This window comes from Rousettus aegyptiacus, unplaced genomic scaffold (genome assembly GCF_014176215.1).
Source record: "Rousettus aegyptiacus isolate mRouAeg1 unplaced genomic scaffold, mRouAeg1.p scaffold_m13_p_5, whole genome shotgun sequence".
NCBI lineage: Eukaryota > Metazoa > Chordata > Mammalia > Chiroptera > Pteropodidae > Rousettus > Rousettus aegyptiacus.
Window position 1 is genome coordinate 116,909,447 of NW_023416308.1, and position 18,197 is coordinate 116,927,643.

General features: G+C 50.3%; 2 protein-coding genes and 1 pseudogene across 4 annotated transcripts in view; all 3 read left to right on the forward strand.

Annotated features, from left to right (window-relative positions):
* The first annotated feature begins 679 nt into the window (after positions 1-679).
* On the forward strand, positions 680-14,459 carry SF3B2 (splicing factor 3b subunit 2). Of its 3 annotated transcripts, none has more exons than XM_016119459.2 (22): positions 680-875; positions 1,033-1,079; positions 1,392-1,469; positions 2,252-2,500; positions 2,887-2,937; positions 3,818-3,935; positions 4,229-4,329; positions 4,686-4,782; positions 4,961-5,052; positions 5,410-5,625; positions 5,772-5,909; positions 6,098-6,178; positions 6,359-6,586; positions 7,518-7,667; positions 8,342-8,431; positions 8,544-8,651; positions 9,381-9,488; positions 9,767-9,909; positions 9,997-10,098; positions 13,485-13,584; positions 13,682-13,867; positions 14,213-14,459. In XM_016119459.2, the coding sequence occupies exons 1-22, from the start codon at positions 743-745 to the stop codon at positions 14,282-14,284; spliced, it is 2,688 nt and encodes an 895-aa protein (XP_015974945.1). In that variant the 5' UTR covers positions 680-742; the 3' UTR covers positions 14,285-14,459. The 3 variants fall into 3 exon arrangements, with proteins under 3 accessions (XP_015974945.1, XP_015974946.1, XP_015974944.1); XM_016119460.2 differs by having other exon boundaries at positions 711-875; positions 1,030-1,079; positions 2,890-2,937; XM_016119458.2 differs by having other exon boundaries at positions 712-875; positions 1,030-1,079.
* Positions 7,178-7,296, forward strand: LOC118603381 (annotated as a pseudogene).
* Positions 14,460-16,098: 1,639 nt separating the features above from the next.
* Positions 16,099-18,197, forward strand: part of PACS1 (phosphofurin acidic cluster sorting protein 1) — a 99,257-nt gene continuing 97,158 nt past the window's right edge. Inside the window, exon 1 of the mRNA XM_016119344.2 lies at positions 16,099-16,448. Coding sequence (XP_015974830.1) covers positions 16,099-16,448 — 350 coding nt within the window. The remainder of the gene's footprint in view (positions 16,449-18,197) is intronic.

Below are 18,197 nucleotides of genomic sequence, written 5' to 3' on the forward strand. Positions count from 1 at the left end.
CAGACTTCAAAACAAATGGTGGAGTTTTAAACGTGTTATGGGAGCTCCAAGGAAGGAAAGGAAAACGGGAGAAGGCTTAGCGGAGACATTTGAGCCAGCCTCGAAGGTGGAAAAAGGGGCTTTAGTGCGGCCCTTCCCCCAGGTCGGCTGCTGGAGCTCAGCCTCCGCGGGTCCGCTTCTCTCCCGGCTCCGATCCCCATTCAGTGCATTCACCGACGCCTGGGCCGGCGGCAGGCAGACAATCTGATACTGTTTTATCATAGGCATCGGCTGCAACTTCCCGCTTGGCGCCAGCAACGTGCGGCCGCCGGGGGACGAGTCCTTCGGGACTCTTTGGGAACGTAAGCGTCCGGGCCTCTCACGCCTGGTCAGGGAGTCGGGCCGGAAGGTTCGGCGGTCTGCGCTCCGGCAGGTCACACGCAGACAGCACGCCCTCCGGGCGCGACCAGCTTGCCCCGCAGTCCCGCCCCGCTGCAGCCTCACTGTTCACGGTGCAGTGTCGGGACACAGTCCTCCGGGGATTGGACCCACGGAGACCGGGACCGGCGTACTACAACTCCCAGAAGGCTTTGCTGCCAGGCCACCAAGAAACCATTGGAGAACGGTTGGGGGTGGGCCTTTATCTGAACAGCTTTCCAACCCCTGAGGGGACTCGCCGTGCGGCTCTGCCGGAAGTTCCGGGAAGCGGGTCCCGAGTCTGGGCCGAGCTTCCGGGTTGGTCGCGCGCCTCTCTGCGGCTAAGATGGCGACGGAGCATCCCGAGCCTCCCAAAGGCGAATTGCAGCTGCCGCCGCCGCCACCTCCTGGGCACTATGGCGCCTGGGCTGCCCAGGAGCTTCAGGCAAAATTGGCAGAGATCGGAGCTCCGATCCAGGGTGAGGAGCGTGGGAGGTCGATAGCCGGCAGCGCAGGCCCGCGGGGAAGCGGAGCCTGGTTACCCCGGAGACCCGGGGGCGGGCCGCTGGGGTCAGACTTGGGCCGCTGGCCTGCTCGGCCTGACCTACCGCTTTGGTTCTGTGGTTTGCCCAGCAGGGAGTCGCGAGGAGCTTGTGGAACGTCTGCAGAGCTACACCCGCCAGGTAAGTGGTGTTGGCGGGATGTCAGGATAGGCCTAGCTTCAGGATAGCCACAGCCTCTGGAGGAAGCTTTCACGACCCCTCATGACACGGCCCTCGTTCTTTTTGTACCTCGAAACAGCAGTTGGGGCTTGCCCCTTTTGTCTGTTCTTGCCTTTGTCTGCGCTGTTGTAATGGCTGCTGTGCACACCGGCCCTCCCCCAGTGCCTAGCTTGATCTTTGATGGATCGGCATTGCGTAAATTTTTGTTGAATGAATGCGAGTGAACGTCGTTTAGCTTTTCTTGGGTTGACCTAAAGTCCTTTATTTTTGCAGACTGGCATCGTACTGAATCGGCCAGTTCTGAGAGGTGAAGATGGGGACAAAGCTGCCCCCCCTCCCATGTCAGCGCAGGTAAGGAGATTGTTCTACTTTATAAGATCCCTTTTGCTCAGGGTGGCCCCTCTCCTCACATACAGTGTATTGGGGATGCAACTAGCAAATTGGGCAGGGAGGTCCTGCAGTGACAAAACTGGGAGCTCTTCAATTCTTTGGTTCTGATCTTTGTGTCCTACCTTCATGTCTCCTTCAAATTCTGTTGTTTGAGATTCAGCTTAAATACCTGGAAGCCTGATTTGATCCTGCCTCCCTCCCTCAAGGCCCCCCTCCCCCCCCCCCCAGCTGGAAGTAATCACCCTCTTCTTTATCCTTCCAGGGCACAGTTTCTGTTTTACTCATTGAGGCATTAAGGCCCCTTGATTTGATTTCATACTTTCTACATTTAGTGAGTCATGGGGGGACACTGGCTCCTAATGTTTAAGTTCTCTCAACTTCTTTGTCTTTTCTGATTTAGGATTTAATCTTTTCTTTAGAGCAGTACTCTGATCTGGGGTTCATTGACTTCTGCGTGTGGGATAAAGAGGTCCTAGATGGCCTTTAGAGGTGTTCTTAGATCTCTTGAAATTGTATGTAAAATCTGTGTTCATGATATTTTGGAGGGAGGGAGTCGATAGTTTTCGTTGATGGGTGCCCCAAAGTTAACATCTTTTCTTGATGTCGCTGCAAAGTATTCTCTTGAATGCAATAAGTATTTGTTGTTTGACTTTGAATCCCAGCACCTGGCTCATAGTAGATCCCCAGCAAATGTTTCCAGTAGGGAAATGTTTTCTGGTTCATGATCATACTTTTTTCCACAGCTATCTGGCATTCCCATGCCACCACCACCCATGGGACTCCCACCCCTGCAACCTCCTCCACCACCCCCACCACCTCCACCAGGCCTTGGCCTTGGCTTTCCTATGGCAGTTGGACCCCGCCCACCAAACTTGGGGCCCCCGCCTCCTCTCCGGGTGGGTGAGCCTGTGGCGCTGTCAGAGGAGGAGCGGCTGAAGTTGGCACAGCAGCAGGCGGCGTTGTTAATGCAGCAAGAGGAGCGTGCCAAGCAGGTAGGGCAGCTGGCAGCCTGGGCCTGGGTCTTACCGGAGACCTGAAGGGGGAGTGGAGCCTCAAAGAGAGCTGGATTCTGGGGCCATGCCTTCTGGGAAGGTCTGGACCAAAGACTACAACTTAGGACTTAGGCTAGAAGAGGACCCCAAGAAGCAGAGTTCTGGCAGCCTGGGCTGTGGGGTATTGATGCTGTTATGAGTTTGCTTTTTATTTCTTCCCTTCTCTATCTCCTCTTCCCTTCCTTCCCCCCACCTTCTTCCCTTCATCTTTCTTTTTCTCTTTTTCTCTCTATTTTAATTACAGTTGACATTCAATATTATTTTAGTTTCAGATATACCGCAAAATGGTTAGACGCTTATATAATTGGTTTGTTTTCTTTCTTAAGCAGGGAGATCATTCACTGAAGGAACATGAGCTCTTGGAGCAGCAGAAGCGGGTAATGCCCCTTATCTTACTCTTCAATCCCATGTTCCAATTTGTCGGCTGTTACTTCTAGTGCATAGTGTCTAAAATGAGATGCACTACAGAGGTTACCTCGTCCTCAACTAAGTTCCAGTATCTTCCGAATAATCCATTTTTCTTGCAGCAGAGTGCTTGCTTAAGTACAGATTGTAGCCAATTTTTCTGTATAGTCTGAAAGCTAAGAATGGATTTTGTATTTTTAAAGGATTATTTAAAAAACCCCAATAACCCTATATAACATATAACAGAGTCCATACAATGGCCTGTAAAGCCTAAAATGTTTATTGTCTGGTCTATCACAGAAAACGTTTACTGATTCCTACTAGTCTTAAATGATATTATCTTAGGTATTTTGGAGAGAACTCTGGGCTAATGTAGTCTTTTGCTTCAGATTTAGAGTAAAAGTGATGGAAGTTAGGGAATGATACTTAAGACATTTAGCCCTGTAGGTACTTGTATCAGTTGTTACCTACTGAGTTACTTAGGAGTATTCGAAAATAAGGCATCAGCACCAGATATGGAAATACATTTAACTCTCTTTGTCCCGATTGAGGTGGAGGTACAAGAGAAGAATTCACTGTTCTTAGAAGTCAGTGTCTCGCTAATGTTAAATTCTCTACTAAGAACTAGAAGTCTTCCGGGGTTTTTCTTGGTGTTATTTCTATGGGTTTTCTTTGGCGATGAGAGGGCTCCTCCATTTGGATCAGTAGTCTGGAAGTGTGGCGGTCAAGGGGGTATCAGAATTCCATTGATACCAGATTGTTCTCCTTGGGCCTGTTTCCTGGCTGAAAGAATGCATTTGCCAGAGCCTGCTCCGTACATTTCCAAGCAGTCTCCCTGCTCCCGTCTTACAGGCAGCTGTGTTACTGGAGCAAGAACGGCAGCAGGAAATTGCCAAGATGGGCACCCCAGTCCCTCGGCCCCCGCAAGACATGGGCCAGATTGGTGTTCGAACTCCTCTGGGTCCTCGAGGTAAGACCTCATAAATGGAATGGAAGTGCAAGGAAAATGATGAACGTTTTATTGAAGTAGATATCACATTAAAAAGATGCATGTATCGTAAATGCGCAGTTCAGTGAGTTCAGAAACTGAACCCACCCATACAGCCAGCACCTGGACCAAGAACCAAAACGTTACCAGCACCTCCCAGCTCCCTTCCAGCCACTTCTGGCCCTTAAGAGTAACCATCACCCCGACTTTTAGCAAGGAAGGTAATTTTTAAAATGAGCGTTTTCTCTCTCTGACGTTAGATTTCTTTCTCTTAGTTGCTGCTCCAGTGGGCCCCACTCCCACTGTTTTGCCCATGGGAGCCCCAGTTCCCCGGCCTCGTGGTCCCCCACCACCTCCTGGAGATGAGAACAGAGAGGTGAGATTGGCGATTTCTATCTAGGGACAGGAGAGTGTGATTTAGAATGGGAGCATTTCTGGGTTCTCAGAGAAGGATTTTTTGAGAAAATGGGAGGACTTCTAGGGCTGGGGGGGAGGGTGGGTGGTGGGAGGAGCTGTACTTAGTTCAGACATATGTAGGTGGGGCAGGAAGACATTTCTGGGCAGGGTCTGGGGCTCGCTCAGAGGGATGCAGAGGGATGTTTGAGCCCAGTTGGTGTTGTCCACTAGCTGCTGTTCACACCATCTGTCCAGCAGCCTTTTTAGTGTAAGAGGCAGAAATCAGTGGGCAAGGGGCACTGAGATTACCCCCTCTGCCTGGGTTATCTCTGGCAGATGGACGACCCCTCTGTGGGCCCCAAGATCCCCCAGGCTTTGGAAAAGATCCTGCAGCTAAAGGAGAGCCGCCAGGAAGAGATGAACTCTCAGCAGGGTGAGTGTGTCATCGCCTCCGAGTGTTGCAAGGATAGGACTTGGAGGGTCCGCATTCCTTGATCTCTTTCCTGAGGAGGGTTCGAGAGAGAAACTGGCTCTTGGTAAAGGGGGGTTCTACGAGCAAGTGGCCAGCAGCGGCCCTGGCGGAGACTGACGGCCACCTTCCTCCCTTGCAGAGGAAGAGGAAATGGAAACAGATGCACGCTCATCCCTGGGCCAATCAGCATCAGAGACAGAGGAGGACACAGTGTCCACATCCAAAAAAGAGGTATGGGGTGGAACTGGGTCTGGACAGAGCGGGGGGAGACGTGTTCTGGGCACTAACATAACTTCTAAAATGTTCAGTAAGCGGCACTGCTGTTTCGTGCTGGTTCCCATCTTAATCATTTTGTATACATTTTCATTCACTCGCCATAAGTCCTTTGAGTTCTGAGTACAATGCATGCCTACATTTTACAGCTAAAAAATGGAGGTTCTGAGAGGTATAGTAATTTACCCAAAGACACATAGCTCAAGAGGGGAAGAACTGTGGAGTCTGACTTCAAGACCTTGGGGAAGATTAAGGGCTGGGGGCAGACGTGGTGCTTGTGTTCTCTGACATAATTGGTTTTCCTTGTTTTGGCAGAAAAACCGGAAGCGTCGGAATCGAAAGAAGAAGAAAAAGCCCCAGCGAGTGCGGGGGGCATCATCTGAGAGCTCTGGGGAACGAGAGAAAGAGTCATCCCGGTCCCGTGGCTCTGACTCCCCAGCCGCTGATGTTGAAATTGAGTATGTGACGGAAGAACCAGAAATTTATGAGCCCAACTTCATTTTCTTCAAGAGGATTTTTGAGGCTTTCAAGGTACAACGAGCAGCCCCCTGAAGGGGCAGAGCTGAGCAGGGGAGGGGCAGGAACGCGAAGAGATGTGGGGAGGGCATCTGTCAGCGCTGGCTTCCGGAGCCAGGGAGGGCTCAGGGATGGCATTTTCACGTTGTCTTCCTCCTCAGCTCACCGATGATGTGAAGAAGGAGAAGGAGAAGGAGCCGGAGAAACTCGACAAGCTGGAGAACTCTGCGGCCCCCAAGAAGAAGGGCTTTGAGGAGGAGCACAAGGACAGTGACGACGATAGCAGCGACGATGAACAGGTGCGGTGCACGCTCTCCTGTTGGGAGACAGGGACTCCGGGCATGGCTGGCCAAGAGGCATCCAGTGCGGGACTGTGGTGAACTGTGGCGCAGAAGAATCCCTTTGGTGGCTGAAGGTTTGGGGTCACCTGGGCAATCTGATTGACATCTAAGAGTCTTGCTCAAATGAGGTGATTGTTCTGTTTTAGGAAAAGAAGCCGGAAGCCCCCAAGCTATCTAAGAAGAAGTTGCGCCGAATGAATCGCTTCACTGTGGCTGAACTTAAGCAGGTGAGACCAAGCCGATCCCGCGGGCCTGGGGCTCCTGACCCCTGTGGCGGGTTTTGCTTTCAGGGGAGAGCTTTGTAGGTGGCCTGTGTGGCTTAGGTGTGGGTCCTTTGAGGATGAGAAAGAAAAAGCTTTAGGCCAGAGAGATTGGGCTTTATTGAGGCGTGTTGCCATTTTTTTTAGCTCGTGGCTCGTCCCGATGTTGTGGAGATGCACGATGTGACAGCACAGGACCCCAAGCTTTTGGTTCATCTCAAGGCCACTCGGAATTCCGTGCCTGTGCCACGCCATTGGTGTTTTAAGCGCAAGTACCTGCAGGGCAAACGAGGCATTGAAAAGCCCCCCTTCGAGCTGCCAGACTTCATCAAACGCACAGGCATCCAGGAGATGCGGGAGGCCCTGCAGGAGAAGGTGAGGGCCTGGCCGGGGCTCAGCTTGGCCCCGGGGCCACATCCTTAAGAGCAGCCTGCTGCAAAATTGAGGTCTCCTTCCCAGAACCCGCTACTTGCTAATCATTTGATTATCTGTTCTTCATTTTAGAAGTCAGCATGGTACGTAACACGTGGCAGGAAGGACAGTCCTCACCTCTGTGTTCAGAGCTAGTTCTGTCCCACCTGGACACTTCTGGTTCTGAGTGGCTCCATTTCCTCCCTTGTCTCTTTGTCTCCTCATCCCTTCTGTCTGCACTTTGCCAGCTCTCTTCGATCTGCACATGGTCACCCCCTTGCCTGCAGGTGGCTTTTGGCTGTGTCTTTACTTCTCTGCACCCATTGTGATCCTGATACACTTTGTAGCTAGTGATTCGTGGTGGTCGTGTGTTCTTAAATTCAAAATATTTAATTAAATACTTCGAGTAGGTAATACTTTGCATGGTGTGCAAAACTTCAGGAGGAACAAAAGTACAACGGTGAACACTCCCTGTTAGAGTCTAGATCCCCTGTCCCTCCAGAGGCAGCTAATGAGCTCAGTCTCGATCAGATGGCTTAAAAATATATTTATTGAGCCTGCGGCCATGCTACCCTGAACGCACCCAATCTTGTCTGATCTCGGAAGCTAAGCAAGGTCAAGCCTGGTTAGTACTTAGATGGGAGACCACCTAGGAAGACTTGGTGCTGTAGGCATTAAAAAAAAAAAAATTATTGACATAAAGATGACTTCATATGATACACTTTGTTTAATATGGGTTATGTGATTTTGAGGGGTTTGACCAGGAAGGATTTGGGTGACTTTCAGCCATGAAGTGAACGAGGGTTCACTTCCTCCCTTTTGGGAGTGGGGAGACAGGTCTGCTAAGAGTTGCCCTCGCTGAATCATTCCGCGGGGCTTCTGCCGTTGTCCACAGGAGGAACAGAAGACCATGAAGTCAAAAATGCGAGAGAAAGTTCGGCCCAAGATGGGGAAGATTGACATTGACTACCAGAAACTGCACGATGCTTTCTTCAAGTGGCAGACCAAGCCAAAGCTGACCATCCACGGGGACCTGTACTATGAGGTTTGGCAGTGGGGCCTGGGGAGCAAGGCTGGGCCCTTGGTCACAGCTGTGTAACCCTTGGTTGGAAGGGCTTTTGAAGCTGGTGCAGTGGCCCGTCCCCTCAGCCTCCGAGTTGGCCAGTAACTCTCCTTGAATGGGATGGACTGGGAAATCTTCAAATGAGATGGTTTTCTGGAGAGGCACAGACCATGTCTTTGAAGTGATAATTGTTTATAGTGGGTGGCTTAGGGACAGAGGGGCCAAGGGGCAGATGCTTTTAGGAAACATTTAACATTGGGGGTAGAAGGAAAGGGGTTTTCTTTGTTTTCTGATTTTTAAAAATTAATGACCATGATATCCTGACACTTTTGAGGCGGAAGGATCTTGGTGGTCTTTCTGTTGAATGCCGTCATTTCGCAGATGAGAAAGCAGGTCCCGAGTTTGGCCGTGTTCTCATGGTGGTTAATGGCAGGACTAGGAGTCTTGCCTTTCCCCCTCCTTCCTGGCCTTTATTCCTTTCCCTACTCTCGCCAGGAAAGAAGCGATGAGAATCTGGGAACTAGGCAACCTCCCCAGTGGGATTGTGTATCTGATGCGGATTGGGATTTCTCATCTTTGTTCTCATGGGCCCTGGCCATTGAGCTCCCAGTGTGTGTCTGGTGTCCACAATACAGCATGCTCTGCTTTCTCCTCAGGGGAAGGAGTTCGAGACAAGACTGAAGGAGAAGAAGCCGGGAGATCTGTCTGATGAGCTAAGGATTTCCTTGGGGATGCCAGTAGGACCAGTGAGTGCCAGTTACCTGACTGGGGAAGCAGAGAAGCGGGTGGGAATTGGAGCGGAAGGGAGACCGAAGGATAGGGCTGGGCAGGTGGTATCCTGTTCTCTTCTTCCTGCAGAATGCCCACAAGGTCCCTCCCCCGTGGCTGATTGCCATGCAGCGATACGGACCACCCCCGTCGTACCCGAACTTGAAAATCCCTGGGCTGAACTCACCCATCCCTGAGGTGAGCACTGTCTTTTCTTAGCTGCTCCTGGTTTTAATCAGTCGGTGATTTTTTTTTCCTTTTCTCATTCCAGCAGGTGTCTTTAAAAAAATAAAGTAACAGGTTTTTTTTTTTTTTTTTTTTAAAGCCTGACATGCTCATATAAAATAGTCAATCAAAATTGACAAGTGAAAGATCACCCACAATTTCAGCACTCAGAAATAACTGGATTTAAGATTCGGTGAATGTGTTTCTGGATAGCTCTCTGGTATATACACGGATGAACAATTTTTTTGTCAGAAATGACATTAAATTCTTATTTTTAAATAAAAAGCATTAAATTAAAAAAAAAGTTAATAGCCTAACGTCATTGACATGAAAAGGAAGTAATTGTTAACCTCCGGAGTTTCTGTCCCTTGAATAGGTCCTAAAAGCTTTCCAAAAGTTAGGAAAAAGTCGGTAAGAAGTAAGTCATGTTTTTTAAAGTACATGTTTCAGTTTCAGACAGTCTGGACTCTACCATGAAGGCTGAGGTTATTCACATACTTTCTGCCTCCCAGCTCCCCATCCTGTTGTCTCTGGAGTTTTGTTGCTTATTAGTTTTGCTTTGTAACATTTATTTCTTTTCGAAAATCATAACTGCCAGAGTTCCCAAGGGTTCGTTTTATACTTTGGAGCGTGACTTTTTTCCTAGACTTCAGTGTTTCTTTTGGAGCTCAGTGGAACTGACTTGCATTCCCTCTCTTGCAGAGCTGTTCCTTTGGGTACCATGCCGGTGGCTGGGGCAAACCTCCAGTAGATGAGACTGGAAAACCACTCTATGGGGATGTGTTTGGAACCAATGCTGCTGAATTTCAGGTATGGGTCATGGCTGGCAAGCTTAGTCTTAGGTACGGTTGTGAAATTTAGAGATAGTTAGTTTATAGTTTCATTATCAAGGAGCTGGGCGTTGTGAATTTTCAAAGTCTGAAAAGGGGCATACCTTTTCCTGGGCTGTGATGCAAACCCCCCACTAAAATGTGAGCTCTTGTTGGCCGAGATTGTTTACTCTTGTATCAATATCAGTTTCCGTTTATAACAACTTGATACATAATGGGTACTTAGTAAACGGTTGTTGAATGAATGATCTCTTTCAGACCAAGACCGAGGAAGAAGAGATTGATCGGACCCCTTGGGGGGAGCTGGAGCCATCGGATGAAGAGTCTTCAGAAGAAGAGGAAGAGGAGGAAAGTGATGAAGACAAGCCAGATGAGACAGGCTTTATCACCCCTGCAGACAGGTGAGGAAGCAGAGTCTGCCTCTCTGATGTAGTCTTTCTGTCTTTGGGGCCTTCTCTTTACTCCAAGGCTTGCTCCTTTCTTCACAGTGGACTCATCACTCCTGGAGGGTTCTCGTCAGTGCCAGCTGGAATGGAAACCCCTGAACTCATTGAGCTGAGGAAGAAGAAGATTGAGGAGGCGATGGATGGGTAAGGGAACCAGGCAGGGCCGAGAGGAGAGGACTTTCTCTTTCCTTTGGCCTCTCGGCTACTGGCTGACTTTTGTCCCCCTGTTTAACAATTATTGAACAGCAACTTGGTGCCAGGCACTGCTTTAGTGGAGAGTCAGCATTGAAAAAAACAGGCAAGATAAACAGGTCATCAGAGAACAAGGTAATTTCAGAAGTGGATAGGACAGTGAAGCAAAGGAAGCTGGGTAATGGGACATAGAGGGATTTGGGTAATGCGAAGGCCTCTGGGAGGCTCATTGAAGAGCGGGTATGAGAGCTGAGTGTTAGGAAAGAGCAGGCATAGGACTGTCTGGGGCAGAAGGAGCTGTACAGGCAGGCAGTCCAGAGGCCCTGAGACAGGCACAGGTTTTGCATAGTCATGCATTTTGAAGCTCTATTATCAGGTACATAATAAATGTGTGGGATGTTGAATCTTTTTGGTGAATTGACTTCTTTTTTCATGAAATGATCTCAGTTATGTTCCCTTTTTCCTGGTTTCTCATTTTTTGGATTAATCAAACATTTTTATGATTCCATTTTATCTCTGTTGACTTATTAACTGTTAAGTCTTTGTTTTACTATTTCAGTGATTGCTTTAGGGTTTAGAATATCTGTCTTTATCACAATCTACCTTCAGGCGATACCACTTCTGGATCATATTGAGAACCTTACAAAGTATACTTGGATTTTTCCCTCCCAACTTTTGCACTCTTGTCATACATTTTACTTTTACATACGTTATAAATCTCACACTACATGGTTATTAGTTTTGTTGCAATGGCCAATTATCTTTGAGAGATTTATTTTTAATTTATTTATAAATCATAAGAATCATATATTAACCTACGTAATTGCTATTTCCAGTGTTCTTTCATTTCTTTGTGCGTATCTAGGTTTCTATCTGGTATCACTTTCCTTCTGCCTGAAAGTCTTCCTTCAACACTGCTGTTGTGGGTAATGAATTTTCAGCTTTTGCTGTCTAAAATTGTCTTCATTTGATCTGACTTTTGAAAGATTTTGTCAGGTACAGGAGTCTAGATTGACAGTGTTTTTGTCTTTCAAGTACTTTAAAGATGTCGCTAGTGTCTTTTATTGTTTCTGACAAGAAGTCTGTCCTCCTTTTGTTTCTCGGTAAATATGTGTCATTTTTCTCTGGCTGCTTTTAAGATTTTATTAGTTTTGAACAATTCGATTATGCTATGCAGTATAGGGCATTGTATTGGTGTACTTTTCTTCATGTTTCTTTGCATGGAGTTTGGGCAATCATTTTTCCAAATATATATTTTTGTTCCCTTATCTTTATCTTCTCCATTGGGAACTCCTATTATATATCCGTTAGATTTTTAAAAGTTGTCCCACTGTTCACTGATGCTCTGTTCATTTTTTAAAATCTTTTTATATTTCATTTTAGAAAATTTCTGTTTCTGTTTGCAAATATAGTTTCTGCAATTTATAACCTCATTAATCTCATTCAATGTAGTTGTCATCTCTAATCAGTGTGATTTGGGTCTTTTCATATCTTCTGTGTTTTTATTTAACTTTTTGGAACATGTGGAATGCAGTTATAACAATATTTTAGTGTACTTGCTTGTTAATACCAACATCTGTCCCAGTTCTGGGTTGATTTAAATTGATTGCCTTCCTCATTAAGGACTGTATTTTCCTGCTTCTTTGCACGCCTGTTAATTTTTGACTAGATGCCAAACTTGTGGAATGTACTTTGTTAGGTCCAGGATACTTTTGTATTCTAGTCAGTCTCCTTCAGCTTTGTTTCAGGATTCAGTTAAGGTACTTGGAAACAGTTTGATTCTTTCAGGTCTTGCTTGTTAGCGTCCTTAGGCAGGACCAGAGCAGTGCTCAGACCTCTCCACTATGGAGGCACAAGACATTCTGTGTCCTTCACCCCGTGGTTCCCAACTTTTCTGGCACCAGGGACTGGTGCTCCTATGAGAATCTAATGCCTGCTGATCTGAGGCGGAGCTGAGGCGGTGATGCTGGTGCTGGGGAGCGGCTACAAACACAGATGAAGCTTTGCTCGCTTGCCCACTGCTCACCTCCTGCTGTGTGGCCCAGTTCCTAACAGGCCACAACTGGTACTGGTCTGTGACCTGGGGGTTGGGCACCCCTGCTCTACCTGGTGCCCTGTTAGAAGGTTTTTCAGTCTGCCAGTGGGACTAGGCACTATTCCCAGTCTCGAGTGAGTGGCAGGTACTGTCCCCATTGATCTTTTCGGGTGGTTCTCTCCCCGGCCTGGGTAGTTACCTCACGTGAAGTACTCACCTGAGGACTTGAGGGCGGGTCCTCCGCAGGTGTGTTGAGTTCTCGAATCTCCGGGCTGCTTTCTCTTCTCCTGTGACTTCTAGCTGCCTTGGTCTCCCTGCACTTTCAGCTTCATCCCTTCGACTCATGGAATTTTCTGGGCTCCACGTGTGGTCTGCAGACTCTGTGCAGTAGGCTGTTCAGTTAAAGAACTCACCTCATTTGTTACTTGTCTCAGGAATCCCTGTCCTCTGTTGCCCCATGTCCAGTGACTTGAAAACCACTGTTTCATCTATTTTGCCCATTTTGGGGGGCGGTTTCAGGTGGGAGGGTATATCTAGTCCCTAGTGCTCCCTTTCGGGAAGCAGAAGTCTCAAGTGTTGCATGTTCAAGAAAGAAAAAAAAGCAGGGTACTATGACTGAGTATAGTGAACAGGAATTAGGTAAGGGACCAGATTCTAAATCCTTTAGGTTATGGTACAGAGTTTGAATGTTATTCTAATGACAATCAGAAGCCACAGTTTTGAGCAAAGGAAGGACAGGATCTGAATTGTTTTAACGCGCTTGTTCTAGCTGCTACGTGAGAACAGATTGTCACTTCTTCCAGGGGGAGAGGTGGGGATGAAGCCACGTCTGGGCTGATACTGGTAGATTTCCTCTTGTGTTTTGAGTGGAATCCTTGACTTGGTGGCGAGACTGGCTGTGGACGGCTCTCACAGCAGTGGAAGGGTTGGGATTTTGTTATGTTAGAACTCCAGGCCCAGGTTGGGCAGGAACTGCTGTAGCCTCTTCTCTCTGGCTCGCTTCTCTACCAGAGATCTTCTGGAAACTTCAGCCTCTGACCCTTAGCCTTTCTTTGCAGGTGAAAATCTTGATTTCTGATCCCCTGCACTTGGTTCAGGGGATTCTTTAACTCCGTCTCTTAATCCTTCCAGGCCGTAATCCCTGGAATCGGCACTGACCCAGTTCTCTCGTCTCACGGGCCTCCATGATCTGCAGAGGCAGCGTGGGCATCACTTTTCCCCCTGGGTGCCTTAGAATCTCTCCAGGGAGCTGGGTGGAGGTGGTGTCTGTTCCTTTTGGGCTTGACTCCCTTGTTTTTTGCAGAAGTGAGACGCCTCAGCTGTTCACTGTGTTACCAGAAAAGAGGACGGCCACCGTTGGGGGAGCCATAATGGGCTCAACCCACATCTACGACATGTCCACAGTGAGCGCTTGGAGGATACTTTGAAGGGCTGGCGAGGGGACGGAAGCTAGGGCTTCTAAGCCTCTCTTTGGAGATGACAAGGTTCTGATCCTTTTAGGTTATGAGCCGGAAGGGCCCGGCGCCCGAGCTGCAAGGTGTAGAAGTGGCCCTGGCACCTGAAGAGTTGGAGCTGGACCCCATGGCCATGACCCAGAAGTATGAGGAACATGTGCGGGAGCAGCAGGCACAAGTGGAGAAGGAAGACTTTAGTGACATGGTGGCTGAGCATGCTGCCAAACAGAAGGTAGGAGCTCACACCAGAACCAGGCTGGGTGGGAGCCAGGGACCTGGGACCTGGGACCTGGGACTCCTTTTGCAGCAGAGTGGTGTCCTCTAGTGGTGAAAGTGAGGGAGGACTCTGCCTGCTGCCCTGAGCCTCCTTGGTGTGGGAAATCTTAGAAGTGGGCCGCTGTCTTTAAGGATGATGAAACTGAGGCACAGAGAGGGGAAGAACTCACCTAAGTCTGAGAATCCAGTTTTGGCATTTTTTTCACAGATGTATGTGGCCATGTCAGGCTGCCCACCCTTGTTTTGGGGATCAGTTGATTGTTTTAACCCGTTGTAACTTGTTTCTCTTTCTCTCCTTCAGCAAAAGAAACGGAAAGCTCAGCCCCAGGACAGCCGTGGGGGCAGCAAGAAATATAAGGAGTTCAAATTTTAGGTCCCCCTCACACACCCAGCCTTCCTTTAGGCCCTCTGCCTGGACGCTTGGGCTTTACACATGGGTCCCCAAGAGCCAGCTTTCCCACATTCCCAAGGGCTTGTCATTTCATGTTCTTATTTTAGACCTGTTTTGTAAATAAAGCTGCTTCCCAAGGAAAGAGATGAATATGTAATACTGCTGATCATCCCTCGTCTCCTTTTAGTCCCCTCCTGCAAAAAGACTTAAAACAGCTTTTTTCTACACCTTCTGTGCTGCCCCAGTGACCAGGGATGCACACGTGGATCATAATAGTTCAGACTGGTGACGAAGCCACAGCCTTGCAGAAACTGTTTTACCACCGCCTACCCTTTGTCTGAAGGCTCTGGGAGAAGTACCTGAAGGGCTGGTTTGACCTTCCCACTTTGTCCTTGGGGACTAAAAATAAACAGCTTAGCGCCCTGGCTGGCTGAGGAAGTACAGTGGGCTTGGGAAGTAGGCCAGGTCAGGCCTCCCTAATAGACCTTGTGGTCAGGAGAGTCCAAGTCCTAACCCAGGAGAGAACATAGCTCAAAATCTAGACTCCTGAGTCCGAGTGAGCCCGTGGGTGGTTTCAGTCAACCAGTCTCCACGTGTGCGTGGCGTCTTCCTTTCTCCAGGTTCTCGTACCCTGTGCAAAGTCTTCCTGACAGGCTAGACTAGGTTGAGGATAGCTGGGTCCAAAAGGCATTTATTTGCAGAGCCCTGGGGAAATGTGACATACTGCTGCTGTACCACTGTTGGTCTAAGTGCAGCAACTGAGGTGGAGGATGTGCAGGCTTCAAGATGGTTTCTGGAGGGGGGTGTGGGAGATCTCACAGAGGACGTGACACTTGAGCCTGGCTTTGGAAGGAAGAGTTTTAGATACTTCGAAAGTGATGAAGCAGAAAAAAACATTCCAAGTAGAAGTTGAGGGCAGGGGTGGCGGGCTTGGGGCTCTAATGGTTCTTTGGGAGAGCGGGGCTGTAGGGACAAAAAAGGGTAGGCTCCAGATGGGCCAGGGTTTAGCTTTGTAATTACCCCTGCCAAGGGCCTTTGGACTCTAGGTCCTTGAGCCCGCCGCCTACACTGGAGAGAAGCGGGGGGCAGGAACTTCACTGTTTTTGGGTTCCCTGTGGCGGCTGACGCCAGATCTTCCCGTGCTCTTGGCGAAGAAACTCCGGGTCTGCAAGGCGGGCGCCACGTCCGCGGTTGGAAAGCGGGTTTGGGCGGACGGCGGGTTCTGCCGGGACTCCGTGGACCTGAGGCCAAGGCGCGCTCCCGCGGCAGCCCCCTCGGGCCGGGGCCGCGCCCCGGAAAAGCAGGGTTTCCGCTGGCCCGGACGCTGGCGCCCAGAGGACGACGGGGGAGGGGAAGCCGGGACGGGCCGGCCGCCGCGAGCGAGGAAGGGTTAGGGGAGGGGGCGGCCGAGCGCGCGCGGGCTGCAGACCCCGGTCCCGAGGAGCGAGTGGCGCGCGCCCACAGGCCCCCGGGGCCGCGCCCGCGCGCCCGCGCGCCCGCGCCCCGCCTCTCGGCGCTGGGTGGGGCCGGCGGGCGCCGGGCTCCCCGCCCCCTCCCCGGGCACGCCCACCCAGTGTCTCGCGGCGCGAGCCGCAACAGGCAGCGGCGGGCGAGCGTGAGGACCGCGCGCCGCGAGGCCCCGCGCCTGCGTGCAGCCTGCCGCTCGCTCGCGCGCTCGGGCGGGCGGGCTGAGGCGACGAGGCGAGCCCCCGCCGCCGCCGGCGGAGAAGCCCGGGCGTCCGCTCGGCGCCGCCTCGATCGCCGTAGCCCCCGCGCCCCGCGCTCCCGGCCGGGCCATGGCGGAACGCGGAGGGACGGGCGGTGGTCCTGGAGGCGCCGCGGGGGGCAGCGGCCAGCGGAGCTCTGGGGTCGCCCAGTCCCCGCAGCAGCAGCCGACGCCGCAGCAGCCGACGCCGCAGCAGCCAACGCCCCCCAAGCTGGCCCAGGCCACCTCGTCGTCCTCGTCCACCTCGGCGGCGGCCGCTTCCTCCTCGTCCTCGTCCACCTCCACCTCCATGGCCGTCGCTGTGGCCTCGGGCTCCGCGCCTCCCGGCGGCCCGGGGCCAGGCCGCACCCCCGCCCCCGTGCAGATGAACCTGTACGCCACCTGGGAGGTGGACCGGAGCTCGTCCAGCTGCGTGCCCAGGTGAGCGGCGGGCGAGGAGACCGGGCCCTCAAGGGACTGCCCGGCCCGGGCTGTGACAGGCCCCCGCCTTCCCATCCCCCCCCCCGTCCCGTCGTCCGTGGGGACGCCCCCTCCCTAGACTCCCCCTGGCTGCCAGGCTGCTGGGCCTGGCCTCGCCTGGCCTCCCAGGACTCCTCCAGCGGGGTCCCCGCCCTCTCCTGGCAGCCCCGCCTTCGGTCTCGGGCCGGGACCACCCTCTTCCCCTCCCGGAGCGGGGCCTTCTGGATTTTCCGCCCTGGGCCTCCTCTGGTCGGTGTGACCGAGTCCGGCCTTCGGGACGGTCAGTTTCCCCGCGTAGGTCAGACTCTGTGCCCTGCCTCGCCGGCGCCCGTGGGCTGTACATATGTCACACAGATGTGGTATAGATCTCTCTTGATATTATTTCCTAATGTACTCGGCATGTGCCAAACTCGGCTCTCACCTTCTGCCAGGTAAAGCCCATATAGCAGCCCTTGGGGCTTCCACTTCGTCTTCAGTACTCATGTTCATTTGTACTTCAAAATTACATTCTCTGTGCTCTTGTAAAAGTCCTATTTAGTGTGTCTTCATCTCCCTCTTTCCCCGCAGCAACTGGTCACAAATTCTCCAGCCCTGCAGGGCTACATAAAATTACCGCTTTGTTCCTAAATTCAATCCATTCCTGTTTTTTGGAATCATCGGGGACTTTCCTTCCGTTGGTAAAATTTGCTCGAGTTTAGGATGTTTTCTGTTTCTGAATTGGCAAGGCAGTCTTTCTCCAGCTCTGGGACAGTGTGCAGTGTCTTAACGGTTTATCCCCCCTGAACAGACAGTGGAGCTGGTTTTGCCCAGTAAGCCCAGAGAAGTGCCTGGAGGTGATCCTTTTGTCACTTCTGAGTTGATTCTGTTGCTTTGGAGTCTTGGGCTCACTTTTTATTCTGTTAGGCAGCCTTGGGCAGATGGATGCGGTAAGTGAGGGTTAGGGACCATTGTCTGGTTTTCCCTTCAACTCTATTTATTTCTCTTTTTCCCTCTTTTATCATGAATTATTTCATGCATACAAAATTTTATATGTACCTACATATATATATATATACATACACATATGTGTGTGTGTGTGTGTGTGTATACACACACACACACACACACACACACACACACTCTTAGGCTAAAGAACGATGAGAAGTGCATCTCTATGCTTGACTCAGCCTGAGAACTAGAGCAGTACAATTATGTCGAAGCTGTCAGAATGCCCCTTCCTGACCTCATCCCCTTCTTTCCCCACAAAGGTAAAATAAACGCTATTCCAAATTGTGTGTTTATCATTTCCCTGGTCTTTTGAAACTACAGTTTTATTACATATACGTATCTCTAAACAGTATTTTAAGATTTTGAAGGTTTTTGAAGTTTATGGAAATACTATCATACTCTATGTGTTCTGTGAACTATTTTAGTGCAGGTTTCTTTTTTTTTAACAGCATTAAGGTCATGAGAGTCATTACTGTTGCAGCTGTAGTAAATATTTTCACTAATGGATAAAATTTCATTGTATGGGTATGTCATAATTTTCCTTTTGGTGAACATTTGCGTTGTTTCCTGTTTGTTAACATGAACAGTCATGCTGTAAATATTTTTGTTCAGGACTCCTGATGCTCCTTGCAAAAGTTTCTTTCAGTTGTCCTGATATGTAGGGATGGAATTGCCGTTTGTAGGGTTTACATCTGGAACTTCTTTAGACAATGCTAGATTGTT

Coding starts and splice junctions, on each gene's coding strand:
- SF3B2 (XM_016119458.2), top strand. CDS start 743: ATGGCGACGGAGCATCCCGAGCCTCCCAAAGGCGAATTGCAGCTGCCG. Junction 6,587..7,517: donor GGGAGGCCCTGCAGGAGAAG/GTGAGGGCCTGG, acceptor CGTTGTCCACAG/GAGGAACAGAAGACCATGAA. Junction 13,868..14,212: donor AGCATGCTGCCAAACAGAAG/GTAGGAGCTCAC, acceptor TCTCTCCTTCAG/CAAAAGAAACGGAAAGCTCA.